Source organism: Triticum urartu, chromosome 5A (genome assembly GCF_056163025.1).
Source record: "Triticum urartu cultivar PI428250 chromosome 5A, HENAU_Tu73, whole genome shotgun sequence".
Lineage (NCBI taxonomy): Eukaryota > Viridiplantae > Streptophyta > Magnoliopsida > Poales > Poaceae > Triticum > Triticum urartu.
The window spans coordinates 535,891,430-535,909,763 of NC_141877.1; the positions used below are offsets into that span (position 1 = coordinate 535,891,430).

Genomic DNA, 18,334 nt, shown 5'->3' on the forward strand with positions numbered 1-18,334 from the left:
TAATAAGATAAGATATTGGTCGCTCACAAACTTTCAGAGTGCCACACCAAAATATAGGCTGCCAGAAAAGTAGGTCTATAATAAAATGGTAACTGCATTTCACAAATTAGAAGTACGACCTTCTAGGAATGTAGGTCACTGATGCTGAAATGAGATGCTCAAAGTGGGAAAGTTGGAAAAGGGTAGCAATTCAGTCGAGTAGACCAAATTGACTGACGTGCTGCCATTACAGCGATGGACCTTATCTCCAAAGATCCTGTTTTATACTCATATAAAAGCTTTTATATTTTTAGTATTCAAAGATCCAGGGAGTAACATCAAATTCAACCATAAATGGTTTTTGTATTCAATACTTACGAATTGCTGATCTTGTAAACACTAGTTTCTTAAACAATTGAACAAGCAGCCGAGCGCCCTTTTCAGCCTTCTCAAGCAACGCACTGGTAAACAATCTTCCGCAACCAGAAATTTTATACAAAGAAGCAGATGTTCAGCTTTGAGATCACATAACCATAACCATATTGTTTTGAGACATCAACATCAAGTAGTCCCTGTTAGTATCATTTGCTTGACAAGGTTATCTCACTTGCTAAAATTAAAACCACAGAAATCACCATGGTCCTTTATGTGCACCAAAAATTCTCAATATAGGTGAATCGTTCAGATCGTCGTTGTTATCCAGAAAGCTCGACATTTGAATGCCTCCACCCATGCTTCATCACCCTATTCTTGGGTATGGATCCTGCTACTGAGGAAGTCACCGCTGGCTACGACATAGCCGACTAGTTGCTCTTTCCATAGCTACTTAGGTACAGATACCTCACCATCTAGTTGATCATGTCTCACAAACACTACCACCAACCAGGAATGGAGGAGTATTATGACTATCACGGTGGTGACCAAAAAAATTAGGATGTAAATACAACTGCGAGAATTACCCAAAAAGCATCAAGCGTCTTCAGATATTAGGCTCCCTCAGGATCTCTGACTTAGAGCGCTTCCCCTGCCCCTGAAATTCAAATTAAGTCAGTGCGATTAGAACTAATATTATATTGAATACATAGTTTTGCTGGGCATTACCTTCAGCCACTTCACTTGTTTGCCTCCCAGTTTATCAAAGTGCTCTTTAAAGTAAGATGACTTCTTGGCCAGTTTCACATCATAACCTCTAGCATACGAACTTAGTATGCCAACAACCTCGCCCTTTAAGTTGAACACAGCAGCGCCAGCAATCTTTTGAAGATGTTCTGCTTCCAATTTTGCTTCATCATCGTTTCTTGCTATGTCAAATAGGACTGCGTTTGTGCAAGTAAACGCGAACAAGTCTGCGGATCCTGGCTGAATAGTTCCCTGCCTACCCATGGAAGTGCAATTATTTAACCTGAAAAGGCTATGAGTTAGTTGTAAGGTGAAGACGGTCCAAAGGGTGCATTTGAAGGTAGGAAAAAACTTACACAACATGTCCGTTGAACATACTAATTCCATCCATATAGGGGAAAAGAGACACCACCTTCTCACACACATTGTCATCAGGATCTAAATCAGCAAATTCAACAGGAGGCAGCGGGTTGTTCATGCGGTCTGTAAACAGGATAGTAATACTGCACCCAGGAAGTTGCCCCACCTTCTGAACAATTGCAGCTTTCTTCTGATTATAAAACTGAACTGATTTGGGCAATTTGGTCAGCGCAGAAGAGTCAACAGATACCAAAGTATGCAATTCTGTTGACCCAATAAGGAGGCCTGTACGGACGGGTTTCACATTAAGACTTACAACATAGGGTGCAGCTCGAGTGAAAACTGTTTCCAGTACACCTTTTTCAAAAACCTGAAAAATAATGAACCATACTGAAACTTTCAACAAATACTGCAAAAAAAATAGAGGTGCAACATTGACATGGACACGTACAAGAGTGGTGTCAGTGGCGGGATCGGGATCCATGGTACTGTGTTAACCAAGACCTGTAATCAAACCGGAAGAATTCAGAACGTGTCTAAAATTCTGCAGAACATGACTATGTGTAGCAACATAGATAGCCCAGCTGTAGATCATTAGTGTGACTGTTCAAAGCATGTTGTTTGAAACAATATCAAAAGCAGACAATTGCGACTAGCTAAAACAGAGCAGGACGGATAGTAAAACAGGGAGAAGATAAAAAGGAGGACATTGATTAATACTCCCTCCGTTCCTAAATATAAGTCTTTTTAGATACTTTAATATGGACTACATACGGATGTATATAGACATATTTTAAAATGTAGATTCACTCATTTTTCTTTGTATGTAGTCCATATTGAAATCTCTAAAAAGACTTATATTTAGAAACGGAGGGAGTATATTATAAATTTACAAGAAAAACCATAATGTGATGTCCACTGGTTCAGTATGCTGTAGTTGATAGAATGATAGTTGGACAACCTCCAATATTACGCAACATGAGTTTGGGAGGTACTTTTTGCATAAAATAGATGAAAAGAGAAAGCATTCTTAGTGGGCTATTAACAAAAAAAAAACAAAAAACAAAACTTGTTGGCTTATGATGTTACAGCACTTTGGCAGAAACTTGGGGGAAATGCAGTATTCCATCTCCCATGCTGGATGCACATGAAGAGCTATTATGTTTGAAATCCTGAAGTAGATTACCAGCTGATAGACTTATCAACAGTAATACAAACACAAGTGCAGCTATTTAAACAGTCACAACTTTAATAGAGTCCTAATCTGAAACAGCAGTCTATCTCTCATGGAACATTCACCCACGAAACAGTTGACAGGCCAGTCACCTGTTTAACATATTAAACTCAAAAACAACAGTCAAAGATTGCCAGGACCCATCCAAAACTGCACGGACATTAGGACCAGACAATCCTAGCAACATCCTAGTGTGATATGCATCCCAGATCTCCTTCTCCATCCATTTAATTTCAACAAGCAAACATGTATTCTACAATATGCAAGAAAAAAATATGTAACGCATTTCTACCATTACGCTGTTGGGAGAGATTTTGTACTGCTCAGTACACATCTGGGTGAAAAAGAAAAACTAGGTAACGATCTCCAACGATGGAGGATTTAAGCATACGCAAGGACATGGAAGTAATCACCAAAAACAACCCCAAGAGGCTGGACGCTGCGTACCACTGAACACTCTGTCGAGGAGATGCCGGCCAGACAGACGGAATGCTTAGGTGGGAGGAGGAAGCTGCAGGCCCAGGAGGGCGGCCGAGATGCGGAACAGGCCGTCGGAGACGGGGCGCTGCGGGTTGGGCGGAGGGAGATCCGGTGAAGGAGGAGACGCGCGATTCCGCCGGAAATGTGCTCGGGGACGACGGCCTCCGGTGCAGAGCGGCCCGCCGGATGCGCCTGTAGCTCCGGTTCGCCGGCGGGAGCGGCGAGGCTCTGTTCCGGCCGGGGGCGACGGCGGAAGCGGACGATTCTGTTCCGGGCTTGCGGCCTGGGGCGCCGGCGACAGGAGTGAAACCCTAAAGTCGCCTCCGTCTCTCTCTCTCTCTCTCTCCCTCCCTCCCGCGCAGAAAGACGAACCCCTTCGTGCAAATTGGGGAGGAAATAAGGGGCGTTGCTATCTGCCGCTTGTAGCGGCAAATAGCGCGCTGCCGCTCACCTGGGCCGGCCCAATGAAGCGATCGCAGCGAGCGACCGGGCGCTCGCCAGCGATTTCTTTTTTCCGCTTTAACTTTGAAATAAATGTTCGGGTAATTTTAGGGAGTTATGACATTTTTCCTTAGTTTTGTTATGACATTTTAATTGTTATTGATGTCTTGTGCAACCACATAAAGTACTAGAAGTGGTACATTTGAGATTGCATTGCTCAAATAACAGAGGTGGTGATATAAACTGCTTTACTTGGTTGATGGATTCAACTTTTTGTAGCAAATTATTCAGGTCTCTGCTATCATTCATCCATATGGTTTGTAGATAGTGTCAACTTTCTTCCATGTCACAAGAACATAGCTTACAAAAGTGTCTCACATTATGGGACGGAGGTAGTACTTCACTGTTTAGACATGACTCATTTACATTCATCGTGCAACACAAAGATGGGACAACTCAAGCAACACAAAGACTGGAGCGGACGTCAGGCAGCCAACCAACATGAACACATTATCGATTACCACGAGCAGTAGCAGGACTAAAAAGCACAGTGCCTCCTAACCAGCTTGTAGAAATCCAATGTAGTAGGTTCAGGTATATCAGCAGGGAGCACACATGGCTCGGGTAACGGCCACCTGTCATGAGTAAAAAGAAAGTATACAAATAAGTGAAAAGATTTTAAGAAGAATAACCGATGTATACTAGATAGTATAAACAAATGTAAGAAAGAATACTTGTTGACACCACCCTCGGCAATAGTATCAGCATTTCCATGGGACCAACATGTACCAGCCAACAGCCATCTGTTGTTGAGTAACCACATTTCAGAGACCATACAAGTTATTGAACATATATTTATCTGAAAGAATGTACGGTATGTTACGGTATGGTATCATGATGAGTAAGAAAGAATACCTCTTTTCGTCACCCTCAACAATAGTATCACCTGCCCTAGTCCTAGTCCTACAAGTACACACAATTTCTTTTTACTAAAACGTCTTACATCTGTTTACAGAGGGAGTAGATATTTTGCCAGAAAATACCAAGTGTAAACAAGAAGACATACCATCCTTTATTTAAGTTCAACAAGAGGCGGTGAATAACATCCCTCGGCAGGAACGGAGTTTCTTCCTCATGGTAAAAGTTCATACCAAGAAAATTCCCACCAGTGTCAATAAGTGGGCCCCCAATCCCAGCCTAGCAAAACAAAAGCAACATCATACAAGGCTTATGTTACAATTCCGTTGCTAATAAATTTTCACCGTGTTGAAGATACTGGATAAGTCCAAACGAGATATACCTTGGTGATTTTACACGTGGAGACGCATAGTTCTTTGCAATCGAGCTTGCTTCGTTTGCCAATCAACAACTTGCCCTTTGCAGCCATTATACTGTGATAAGTAAAAAGACGCCCCACAGCTATTACCCTTTTACATGAGGTAACTAGATGCCTGCTAATTTTTATTTCACGAGGACCCCAGTACCCCATGATGTCAACAAGAGCAACGTTGTAATGTAAATTATAACGGTTCAGTATCCCTACGACTCGAAATTGGTTTGGAAGGCAAACTTCAATCTGCAATAATAAGGTCATGTTAACCAGTATCCTAAATGGAAAGGGAAAACAAAAAACAGAAAAAACAAAAAATAGCAGTAACAACCCTCAGGTTATCATCAATCCTGTTTGCATCACCAGAAACTCTAACCAAACTTGCTGAAGTCAGAATTGTTGCAGAGCATGCATTGCACTTTATAAATATACCAGTGCAAGCAAAGAATTTTGCAACTCCTACACAGATAATCATTCAGTTATTAATCATCACCCACTTATTAAAACATGGAAAAGTAATGACTACAACAGAAACATCACCATTGAATGAAGCAAGTGAGACAACACTTCGAGACATTTTTGAAGCAACGCCTTTGGGTAGTTTACTCCAGATATCGTTGACGAAATTTGCTTCAAGAAAATGAATCTTACGCTTGCCTAGCATGATACACAAGTTAAAATTGCTTGATAAAGTATTAAAAGTGTGCATGTGAAACATAAGGAACTACTCAGCAACACAGGTACAGTGTATGCTAGTTGCAAGGTCCACGAAGTTAGCAGACGGTATCCCAATAATCACCCAGTTAAATCGTTTAAAATTCAAATTGACAATCTCCCAGTTAGGTTGTTTATCAACTAAAATTGGGAGATATCTTTCAGCTTGGCCATGTAACCAATTAGAGCTGAAACCTTCGATTGGTTATTTGTTGGATTGTTAGACTTCTATACAAGGAGGACCCACTATGAGGAACTATCTAAGCAAGAGGAAATGATTCTGATTTCCCATCTCGTCGAAAAGGCACAGCCATGCCTCTTGGGTCCAAGGGCTGCATTATGCTGGACTTACGGTCAATATCCTATGAAATAATTTTGCTCACCTCCTGGAATGCTGCACAATAGTTGTTTCATCTCACTTTCAATTCCCGCTTCTTCAGCATCATCAATCCCTTCCTTAGCTCTAACACTGCAGCACAATGTAGAAAGCCCACCGTGATAAATCCACAAAGACAGGATACCAAAGACCATACACAAAATGAGCTATCAAACAAGTGAAATACAGAACAAGGGAGCAAAACAGTTACAGAAATTTCACAGCAGAGAAATTTATGAAAATCTTAAACAATTTCCCCACGGGTCTTCTTAAATGTAAGTTCGAGTGTAGCAGAAATATATATTAGTGCCAGCATTAAAATAACAATCTTAATTTAGTACAGTACAGACTTAAATTATTAAGAAAAAGCACACAAGTATAAAAAAACTAGTGGGACCGTTTTTGGGAATAAACTCATCGACATCAGAAGCTGCTGTTTGGCTTTCAGAATGATATGCCTTACACACAAACTCAAATAAAAAAAGGAGGGAGAAGTAGTACAGGATGCAGTAAGAGAGACGCATGGGCAGGCCAAACAGAGAAGGGTGGTTCATGAATACTGAGAGCCTGTTTGGATGGCTGCCAAAGGCTGCCTTTCCAAAATTTTGGTCGTTGACCACAAGATGGGCAGCCGTTTGGATTGCAGCCGAATCTCCCGATGGCTGCCAATTTTTTGGCCAGCCGTTGTGATTCTGTACTAGTACATGGGCGAGTTCTCGGCGGCGATTTCCTTCGCCAAAAATTTGGCAGGCCATCGTTTTGGCAGGGCTGGTTTGGGTTCAATCCAAACAGCCCCTGAAAGTGTACATACCTGACCATCCTGTGAGACCCCAAGAATTGAAGAATGTGCTCCCTTCACACGTAGGGGGTCTTTTTCATTCTGGTACGAGAGCAGTTCATCCCAACAAAATTACCATCAAAATCAACAAGGGGGCCTCCAATCCCAGCCTAGCACAAAAGTGACAATGAAGTTACAGAGGGAAAATGCTATTCATCATGTCTGAAACTAAGGGTATGTGTCAGTGCATACAATGATAGAATATGCTATAAAGCCACTGATACCAACAGACAGATATTTGTTTCAACTGTACAACAGGAGCTCACCTTGTTAATCTGGCATGTGCTCAACATTGTCTCACAGGTTAGAGCGCTTAGAGAGGCAAGATCTACTCCGCTTCTGGCCCTTAAAACTCCTGAACTGAAATTGCGCCATACAGCTGCTACCTTCCTATAAGGTTCAAACTGCATGTCACAATCAAGACTTACAGGCGCGGCATCAAATACAGACAAGTCCTTGACATTGACGATGAAAAAATCAACATATCTCCCAGGATGCTCTATCCAGCCAGTGACAGTCCGACCATTCGGAAGGTGCACTTCAATCTGAAATGAGCGCAAGGCAAATTAATGATTACAGGGGCATTATATTAGCATAATAATCCAGGAAAGGAGTAGAGAAAAAGTTACCGTCAAATTTTCAGTGATCTTCCTTGTAGGCCAAGTAAGTGGAATCAAAAGTCTCGATGTGAGGAAACTTGTAGCATCAGGACATGAGGTTTCGATGCATATGCCTGTGCATTCCCCTAACTTGGTATCACCTACAGAGAGAAAATAAAACGCCCAAACTGAATAGCTAAAAAAAGGTAATATGAGAAAGTATTAGCAGTATAATCACCAACCATGGAATGAGGCGAGCGACACAACACTCCTACACAATCTTGAAACTACTTGCTCACTGAGTTGACTCAACGCGCCTGGACTGGGTTCCCTCGAGCTGTCCGATCTCGCTGAGGAGGTACCATCTAAAGCTAGTAGGAATAAAATCATGTGTGATACACTCCATAGAACGGTCAATTATGAATACTCAGGAAAAGGGAGACAAAATGGACTCACTTGGCCTAATTACTTTCTTGCAAGGACGTTGTTTCTCATGGACTCCCATCCTGCGCTTGTTTTTCATCATCATTTCAAGCAGGCCTGAACAGCAAGGAACAAAACCCAACTATTACTGATTGACCACACAACTGGATGGATATGGTTGGCAAACAAATTGGAGGGGTCCAATAGATCGGAGGAGGAAACTAGGAAAAGGTCACCTTACAAACGGCGTTGGAGTTGTGCGGCCCAATCGCTCTGAGGAACTGGTGGGTTGAAGTATCCATATACAGCCAAGAAAGATATATGAGCATTAACAGTAGGGCTTAGATTAGCAAAGCTAACAAGCAGCTGAGTTTGCTACTTCTATAATAAGAAGGCATACAGTTCTAATCTAGTATTTGCTACATTTTCTGAGACGACACATGTAGGAGGAATAAGCACAACAAACTACGTCCTGACCCATGGCACTCAAGTGTTTGTGGTGTGGACATGTGGTAAACTAGTTGAAAGAGTAAACAGAGGCAAAAAAAAAATTCTGAAATTACCTATATAAACAGAGATCAACCGTTTACATATACGGGTATGTCGTAACTTTGCATATGATCATCAATGCTTCATTTTGCTACCGAATTGGAGTTAATTCAGAAAGATAATCATAAGTCATACACATGCATGCATCATCATTGTGAGTGTCCTCAAATTGCAAAAGAAAAAACACGCATATCTCATCATAGCTCGATGGAATGAGACATACCCAAAGTAGCGAGACACGCATCCTTCATGAGCTTACATATACATGCGTAGCTTTTCCTTATCGCTCATGCCCATATACGGAGGAACAATTGTCTACTTATGTACAAGGTTTCTAATTAAGCTGATGTAGTGTACAAGGTAGCTAGTTCAGTTTGTTAGATGACTAAAATGCTTTGCAGGTGCTGAAATACAGAACTGATCAACAGTTCAATACCGAAAGCCTTTTGAACTATTTCAAAGGTGTCCATTAAGCAAACATTCTAAAGATAGATAAATGCACTGCTAGCAACAACATTTATTTGTGAGAAAAGATGCTTGCATTGCATTGCATTAGAGGCCTTCTCCCAACTGAGCCCGCCAGTATAGTGTTTTCCATAGCTCATTACATATGTTTTCTCTGGTCTAATTTACTAAGTAATTGCAATTAGTATAGGCACTTGTACTAGTCGTTGATTACAACGAGACAAGCACCAAAAGATGAATAAAAACATGAAGGGAATCAAATATGTTTGATATGTTCAACTTGTGTGTGTATGTGGAGGGACAAAGACACTAGCTGACTTGCAGGTGGAGGAGACGACCGCCGGGAAGTGCAGTGGGGTAGGAGAGGTCTCGGGAGTGGAGTGCCGAGGTGGAGCTCGGTGGTGCCTTGCCCTTGCTCGTGCCACCGGGGACCGAGGTGGCACACCCACGGCCTGGGTCCGTCACGCGGGCCAAGCCAGCCGTCGCCTCGAACCACAGGATCCGCCGGAGAGGAGGGGCTTCCTCGCTGTACAGGAGAAGGTGGAGCGAGGGGAGCTCGTGGAGGTTGGTGCTATCGGCGGGGAGGAGTGGCAACGACCGAAATCGGCCGGCGGTGAGGAAGGGTATCGGGCTGAGGGACAGAGAGAACGGGGAAGGGGGCGATGAGGCTGTGTGAGGAGGTCAGGGTTGGGGGGGTGGGATGCGGCTTCTCCCACGGGCCGGTCTTTTAGTTTTCTCCTCCTTAGGCATTACTGGGCCGGCCCATATATCGAGATAGAAGTCGAAATCACTTAAGTACTCGTTGCAAAGAACACTCCATTTTCCCGGATTGTGACAAGTGGCGCACATGTAACGTGTCACTTGTCGCAATATGGGAGTTTTCTCTTTTTTCGTAGATTCGTTTATTCAAAACGTTTTATCTCTTAAACTGTGCGTCCAAATCTCAAATCGTTTTCATCATTGAATTCCTCGCGTCGAGATCTTCAAAACTAGATTCCATGTTAATAGATTTTGACGAACTTTTTTTTCATGAGAAATACCGGACGAAAAATACCGGGCGAAAAACCGAACCGGGAGCACGGTTTTTTGCCTTTCCGAAAGAGACACGCCCGTGCCTCTCGCAAAATCACAACCGTGCCTCTCGTGCAAGCAAAACCGTGACTCTCGTGTAAGAAAAAAAAACAGAAAACGCGTTTTTTTCGTTTCCGAAAGGCACGCCGTGACTCTCGCGAAAGTACAACCGTGTCTCTCGTGAAAGCACAACCATGTCTCTCGCGAAAGAAAAAATAACAAAAAACGTGTAGTTTTTTCCCTTTCCGAGAGGCACGGCCGTGACTTTCGCGTAAGCACAACCGTGCCTCTCGCGGAAGCAAAACCGTGACTCTCACGAACGAAAAAAAACAGAAAACACGTTTTGTTTTTTCCTTTCCGAGAGGCACGGCCATGACTCTCGCGAAAGCACAACCGTGCCTCTCGCGAAAGCAAAACCATGACTCTCGCGAAAGAAAAAAAAATAGAAAACGCGTTTTTTTTTCGTTTCCAAGAGGCACGGGCGTGACTCTCGCTAAAGCACAACCGTGCCTCTCGCGGAAGAAAAACCGTGACTTTCACGAAAGAAAAAAAAGAAAACGTGTTTTTTCGCATAAAAAAATTTCGAAATTTTTTTTGATCGAAAAGCTAAAAAAAACCGGGGAAAAACCAAAATGTTGAAAAATTCAAAAAAAAACCATTTAAAATGCTGAAAATACGTGCGGAAAAATAAAAAAACAAAATTCAAAAAAAGCGTCCAAAGCACGGCACGTGGCGAATGGCTGAGAGCGCGCCAAGTGGCGCTAATCGTTACAAGGCTCCTGAAGGAGCGCACGTTAACTAGTTGCCCCCGATGGAAGCTCTCCGCTCGCCTGAAGGATTTTCACGTACCTACTACAATGCCGGGTCAGCCCAAGGGTCTTTGAGCGCGTTTTCTCGGTGTGTGTTTTTCCGTTTGGCTGGTTCCTTCGGGCTTTTTTTCCTTTTTCCTTCTGTCTTTTCTTCTTTTTTCTTCATTAGTATAAATGCCCGTGCGTTGCAACGAGCTAAAAATATCGTAAAACATGCTTCGTGTGACAGTAAGTGCCATTTCTTATATCCAGTTCTGATAAACATCGGAGTTTATAATATTATCATTTTTTGGAGTATGATGCGTGGACGTAAATAATCCACCCTAACATCTTTCACTTGATTGAAGAGCAGTGGTGCATGAAATAGTCTAGTAATCGGTTTTATCTCTTACTTTTCAGAAAACACAAATATTTCTTTGTTTCAAACTAATTATTATTTTTGAGACTTTTAATCTTTTTATTAGAATTGAAATATGATTACATATTTTTTGATCAATTTTAATTGATTTTGTTAAAAAATTGGAACATTTTTGTGGGGGTGTTGTGCATTAAAAAATGTGAACATATTTAAAACATGAATTTTTTAAAGCAATAAGAATTTGAAACACTTTTTATCTTAAAAAACACACACAAGCTCAGTATCCGGAATAAAAAAAAGACTGTTAGTATAAAGTTGGGAAAGTCGTTTGGATGTCCTTTGGTGGCTCCTCCTTCATATATTAACACTATCATCGGGTGGAAAAGGAATGGTGTGAGTGTTTTTAGTGGGATTTATAAACAGTGAAATTGTTATATACTATTTGAGAGTCTAATAACTAATTCAAAAGTATTTTCTTATAATTTCAAAAGAGTTTCAATGCAAATGAATTTATTTTGGATGGAAGGGTACTGGTGCATTGAAGTGGGATTGTTTATATACATTATTTGTCAATATTCAAAACAAACATGTTTTTACTATGTTCATTTTTTTAGAATATGTTGGTTGCTTGGTTTGTAAGAATATATTCTGTTCCTTTTCTTTTGCACTATTTGAACTTGGCCCGAAGACCGAACCACACGCACTCGCCGTCATCACCATAAGAATGAAAGCTTTTCTAGTAGGTGCTCATTTAGGATAAAACTTTTTGCAATCGGCAGCACAGTACAGGTACAAGTTCAGTGAAGGTTTTTGTTCCTTTTCTATGAACTTTTATTTTCGAGATCATAGTCACATGAATATCAGCATATGGCTTATTAAATTGAAACTGTTACTATCAAAATATAAGACGGTACAGTCAAATAATCACAGTGGACCAATGTGAGGAGGTGACACCTAGCAGATAACCATTTGTTTTTCTTTAGGGTCAGATAACCATTTGTTGGAACGCCTAGAACAATCGCACATAGATCCAACGTAATTCGGTGCATCCAGCAGCTTCCAGCAACAACAATTGATTTAAGAAAAAGAAGCAATAGGCAGTAAATCCCCACCGAGCCGCACAACATGTCCCTTATCCACACAACATCTCCATTCCTCCGCCTCCATCTTCCTCATGCTACCTCACACCACCAAGCGCTCCTCCTCCTCCTCTTCTCTGTCCAGCGCGCCTTCGTATAGCTTGGCGTAGCCCCGCTGCGGCGACCACCCTGGATCCTCCCCTCCGTGCATCCCCCACCATCGCATGCCAGCGGATTCCTTGTTGCACAACCATGGCGGGCTGGCCTGTTCGACGCCGCCGTGGCTGTCCCCCACCACCCACCTAGTAGCCAGCAGCGCCCATGAACGTCTTGGCGTTGCCTCGCCCTGCCCCCCAGTTCCCCATCCTACCGTCACCTAGCCGTGCACCCCACAACAGCCGCCCGTGCTGCACGACGATGCGCTCCTCCACTGCTTGAGTGCGCTGTCGCGGGGTCGTGTCCGCCCTGGGCCTAGAGAGGACGTCGGGGCCGGTGAGGGACGGTGTCAGGCGCGCCGCCACTTCCGCCTGCCTGCTCCATCGCCTCCGTTATTCCCCACACCCTTTCCCCTCCTGCTCCCCTCGCCGCCGGGGTCCCCCGCTCCCCTTCTCCAACCACCGCAAGTGACCATGGCAGGCTACACGCACGTGCGCTGGATCCCCCGTTCCCCTGCTCCACCACCTGGAATCCCATGGCAGCGGACAAGACAACCTCTGTAGGCGAGCGGGCTCCGACCGCTCGGCTCACCACGCTGCCAGGATCCCCCTGCCCCGTGCTCCATCACCACCAGTGGCCATGGCGGGCTACACACCCGCGTGATGGATCCCCCGCTCCCTGCTCCAACACCGCCAGTGGCCACCCGCGCGCCACCGGGAGTCCCATGGCGGCGGCCATGGCGACGTCTACAGAGTACAAACAAGCGGGCTCCAACCGCTCGGGTTTGCCGCCACTCCAGCACTGACCAATGGACGGCCATGACCATATGCTCATGCTCGGCCGTCTCCGCCCGTGGACCGTGGACGTACTAACTTTGATTTTTTGTTCTGTATGTGTTGACCTCGGACCCTTTTTTGTATCTTCAGATGTGCTCTCTCTCCTCTCTTCTCTTTGATTTGTTCGTGTCCTTCATAATAGGAGGCTAGGCTCCGCCAAGGACTCGCCAGTGTCCAGACCCCCTCCACGCCATCCCCATCTCGCCGGAGATCTGCACCAAGTCCCATCCAGCGCCCACCCTTCGGCCCCGCCCGCATCTCTGTAGCCCGAGCGCTTCAGCCGCCTCGCGCCCCAAGCAAAGAAGAGGAGCTCCCTGCCACAAGCCTTCCTTGGCTCCTGCAGCGTGGACGGGGGCGGCAAGCGACGGCCTGTGCCCGGCGGTGGAGAACGCAAGTCGATAAGCGGCGACGGTGCCCGATGGTGAAGCAGTCTTAATATTAAGGATCGTGGGTAGAATTGTAACTAATGCAGGGTTGTATTTGTAAAAGTAAAACGTTTTCCCAGGGTGCCACTAAAATAGGGATTGCGGGTTCATTTTATGTAAACTGAGGGGCTTTTTTGCAAAACCGCAACGACGACGGACAACCAGAAGCAATGCCTGCTTTATTATTAGGGGAAGATTTTTTGTTTCTTTCTTGGCTTTTAGCCGGTTTTATCAGTTTTCTCTTATTTTCACTTTGTTCCGTTGTTTTGCATCGGTATCTTGGTTTTGTTTGGGTTTTCTTAGTTTCTCATCGGTTTTTCTTCAAATTTCTCCTTTCTTTTCTTTGGTTTCTTCGGTTTTTACCATTTTTCCTTTAACACTTGTCTTATTTTCCACAAACACTAGTACATTTTACCTATACATCAAAACATATTTTTATATGATTAACATTTACTAAATACGCATTGTACATTTTTTATATATATCAGGAATATTTTATAATACATGTTTAACATACTTTTCATATTTATTGTACACAGTTAACCTCTTTAAAATTATTTATTTATATTTTTAACTTTTTTAAGAAATGTTCTACATTTTTCATATACATCAGTAAAAAAACTTGTGCACATTCAACATTTTTTAAATAGATGGTGAACATTTTTTTCCTAGTATTTGTACTTGATGACTACTTGTTTGTACACATTTTACAATTTCCCTATACATCAGAAATATTTTTTATGCATGTTTAGCACTTTTAAAATATATGATTAACATTTTTTGATACACAATCAACATTTCCGAAAAATTACGTTTTAATGTTCAATTTCTTTAATACATGTTCTACATATTTGGCATACAGCAGAAATTTATGTATGCATTTAACATTTTTAAAATAGATGATTAACCATTTTTAAACATATATTTTTGGATCTCTACCATACATATTATACATTTTTGTATACATCAGTAACATTTTTTATATACATGTTTAACATTTTCCAAATAAATGATTAAATATTTTTTTAAACTTACTTTTTGTAATATTTATCTTTTTCCATACTCATTGTACATTTTTTGTATACATCTTCAACATGTATTCTATACAAATTTAACATTTGCATGATTAACATTTTAAAAAAATGTTTGTAAAGTATATATTTTTGATATAGATGTTTTGAATATTTGGAAGTATAAAAAAGTAACAAAAATAAATCAAAAGCGAAAAAAGGTGAAAAAACAGAAAACAAACGAGACAATGGACTCTCGAGCGCCTGGGCGGCCCAGCATGGCGCTCGCTTCACGCGAGGCTACCATCGAACTCTTGTGGAATGAGGTATAGCCGCGCCCCTCAAACCAGCAACGCGAGCCTCCAACTAACGATTCCCATCAGACGATTGCGGCTATCAGCGAGGACATGTATGGGCCACCAATGATGGAGTCGATTCCGAATCTCGGGTAGGGGATCTTGAGCTAGTAGCCTAAGATACGATGATAATAATAGAGACAAGGTTTTGTCCAGGTTCGGCCTCTCGATAATACATGGCATCCTGCTTTTATTTGTATTGATTGTGGATGGAGTATATAGTACATGTTTTTCTATCAAGAAATGGTCTACTTCTTGATTGTGTACTTGGCCTTTACGTGCCCTACCCCCTAGTTTATATAGGTAACGAGGGGTAAGGATTACAGCTATGTAAGCTACTTATCGGGTGAATCGTGTTGTAGCCGACGTATGAGTCCCTGGAGTATGTGCCAAGTCTTCGGGAACCTTCCTTGTACACGTCGTGGGTCTTCTGGATGCGGCCCATCATTAAACTTCCATGGGGTCCTTGGTCTGGCCCACCTGGCAAGGAGACGGCATGGTGAGTACCTCCTGATCTAGGACACCATAATTTGGCTTGTATATTATGATGACGAGCTTCAACTGCAAGAAATATGTTAATATGTGACAGATCTATCAGTGGAAAACTGTCATGGGTGTCCAACCTCGACGGATGTGAAATCCGTCATGATATCGCGTCATAATTTGATATCATACCTTCCATGACGGTTCTTGACCATCATGGATCTGCCCCAGGCCCGCCCAAGCCCAAACCATTGTGATGGAACAATCCGTCATGGACTAACACCACGTAGGCTTTTCAACTGGCCAATTCGAATGACATGGCAGCATACGTGGATACTATTTTTCATCACTTAAATCGTCGTGGATTTAGGCACAATTTAAAGGTGAGTTTTAATTTGGTTGAGCCCATTTCTTTTGGACAAAATTTGACCTAGTAAATTGTTGGCATAATGCATTACACAAATCCTGCCAATTTTGGCCCAACAAAAAAGTATTTGCGAAGTGTGAAACATTACACACTTTATGCAGCATCTGCATGTATCTACAGCATAGTAGTTCACTAAAATCCTCTATGAAATGATAACTTGCAGCATAGATTGACAAAATACATCACAACATAGATTGAAAAAATATATCACAGCAGGGTTAGGAAGCAGTACAATCCATTTTACATCAACAGAACATATAGACTATTGAGGCTGTTATTCAAGCTCTTGCGATTGGCGCCCTTGATGGGGAGCAACTACAATAGAAAACAGGCTTATGGTAGAAAAATAGAAAAAATCGTCCCGGGCCATCAGATCGAACTTGGATGGCCCATATTCTACTGAAGAGATATGTGCGCTCTTCTTTGCAAAGTAGTCCCTCATTTTCAAGTTATTTTGCTTCCGATCTCCGGTCATGTCCTTCTCCTTCCAATGCGAGCAGCGGCGGCTGAGGCCTGAAAAATCCCCAAGCCTAGCCCTAATGGTGTGCCCATATCCCTCTAGCTCGTAGAAGACGGCGGCGGCGTAGATCCTGTACCTAGCTGGGCGACCTTGTCCACTGGAGGCGGCGTTCCATCTCCGCCTCCACGAATCCTGGTCGTCTCGTCGCCGGCGGCCGGGGTGCCCGGGAGGACCTCTCCAGTGCTCCGCTACGACGTAGGCCGAGCAAATTTCCAGGTACCCTTCTCCAACGTCTAGAGGACGACTTCGATCCACCCATTCTCCACAGGTGGCTCCTTGATCTATTATTTGTCTTACCCCATCCAGCCATTCTCCACAGGTGGCTCCCCCTCCCCTTGCGTTCCTAGCTCCGACATCTGCTTGTGGCAGAGAAGAAACCTCGAGTCTTCAAGAATGCAGGTTTGCCATGCTCCAGATTGGTTCTGTCAATTTAGATGAAATTGGGAAAATAATACAATCAGCCATTCTTGTTCCATCATATAAGAATCTTGAGCTCTGTTGCCCAACTTTTGTTAAACAAGGTATTCATTATAGTAGTATGAAATTGGTGCACAAGTCATTACTGACCATTCTAGTTTTTCTAATAGGAAAAATCACACATTTTTTTTCAGGATCTCTGGAGACCCCTGGTACATGTGATGGAATGTAGATGAAAAGAGCATGAAAAATAATAGAATGGAGTGTCATTTTTGGGCATAAAAGATCATTCAATGGGTAAGTATCTTCCAATTGGATCTGTGGGTGTTTTTTCTTATTCCCAGTCAGCTTGCTATAGTTTGCTTGGACTAGATTTTCAAACAATTCGGTATTCTGAAACTTTATTAACTTGCTAGAACTGTACATGAGAACAAACTAATCTCATCTACCTATTAAAGTACTTGAAAGTCAAGTGCTTGTCAGCACAAGACTGAAATTTACACTTGCAATATGTAGCACTTCACTGTTTTTTTAGAGTTTACTACTTCCTCTGTAAAGAAATATAAGAGCATGTAGATTACTTCTCTAGTGGTCTAAATGCTCTTATATTTCTTTACGGATGGAGTATCTATTTGTCCAGTAATGTTACTGAAACAAAACATCATGCTAGTTTTGCTGTTGTGGAACAATTGTGTTAGCTCTTTACTCTTCCTCATTCGGTTGTAATAAGTATAACACATCGATTGTAAACTAAATGCAGCTTTGCTAGTTGTTCATTTGACTTTTTTGACTGTCATGTCGGCTATATGTGTAATGTGCTACTAAGAGATCGATGCTACTTAGGAGTTTCAAGTATGAAGGAGACATGTCTACTAGCGTATCAGGCATCCTGATCAAGTGGCTGAGCGAGTTTGTCTAGTACAAATTTTAGGTTAGTTTGCCCCTTGCAGAAATGAATTGCCCAGGCAAAAATTATCATGTTTGTTCTAGATAGTAACAATATCCAAATGATTTAGCCTGGTTATATTGCATTGGAATGAGCTTTCCATTCACATATTCGAGAGAACGCTCTAAGAAATTTCATCTCCCCCCTATGGCAGAAATTATACCTGATCAAATTGTGATTGCAAGTTTAGTGATGAAATTAAGTAAAATGTACAAATGACTATATGCAGCGTACAGTTCTCTTCCTCGATTCCTGCTAGTGAAATGGTATTGTTAATGCATACTCATTAGATTATCTCAGGAGCAAAATATTGAAGTATGGATGAGTGACACTCACACGGTCTTGTGCTCGAACTAATTCATATTTGTTTGGTGTCATCTTTCCAGCACATAAAGCTTGATGAACAAGAAGCACCAGCACCAGCACATAAATCAGGAACTTTTCTGTTCTGTGCATTCACGATAGCAAATCACTGGAAATGCTCATGTGCAAGGGCAAAGCAGCCAAATTATGAGGAGAGAGCAAGTCTTGCTT

The 18,334-nt window shown here is 42.5% G+C and overlaps 2 protein-coding genes across 4 annotated transcripts; both read right to left on the reverse strand.

The window, feature by feature from the left end:
* Positions 1-408: 408 nt before the first annotated feature.
* Positions 409-3,532, reverse strand: LOC147972585 (uncharacterized). The gene is made up of 5 exons (XM_087521544.1): positions 3,140-3,532; positions 1,910-1,962; positions 1,455-1,828; positions 1,081-1,381; positions 409-1,009 (listed from the first exon to the last, which is right to left on the reverse strand). The coding sequence occupies exons 2-5, from the start codon at positions 1,940-1,942 to the stop codon at positions 959-961; spliced, it is 759 nt and encodes a 252-aa protein (XP_087377670.1). The 5' UTR covers positions 1,943-1,962; positions 3,140-3,532; the 3' UTR covers positions 409-958.
* Positions 3,533-3,844: 312 nt separating this feature from the next.
* On the reverse strand, positions 3,845-9,588 carry LOC125510344 (uncharacterized). Of its 3 annotated transcripts, XM_087521543.1 has the most exons (15): positions 9,226-9,588; positions 8,130-8,174; positions 7,927-8,010; positions 7,713-7,841; positions 7,501-7,631; positions 7,138-7,416; positions 6,845-6,981; positions 6,041-6,126; positions 5,484-5,600; positions 5,275-5,402; positions 4,914-5,189; positions 4,680-4,810; positions 4,529-4,576; positions 4,348-4,416; positions 3,845-4,248 (listed from the first exon to the last, which is right to left on the reverse strand). In XM_087521543.1, the coding sequence occupies exons 7-15, from the start codon at positions 6,850-6,852 to the stop codon at positions 4,152-4,154; spliced, it is 960 nt and encodes a 319-aa protein (XP_087377669.1). In that variant the 5' UTR covers positions 6,853-6,981; positions 7,138-7,416; positions 7,501-7,631; positions 7,713-7,841; positions 7,927-8,010; positions 8,130-8,174; positions 9,226-9,588; the 3' UTR covers positions 3,845-4,151. The 3 variants fall into 3 exon arrangements, with proteins under 3 accessions (XP_087377669.1, XP_087377668.1, XP_087377667.1); XM_087521542.1 differs by having other exon boundaries at positions 6,041-6,981; positions 7,713-7,835; XM_087521541.1 differs by having other exon boundaries at positions 6,041-6,981.
* Positions 9,589-18,334: the final 8,746 nt, after the last annotated feature.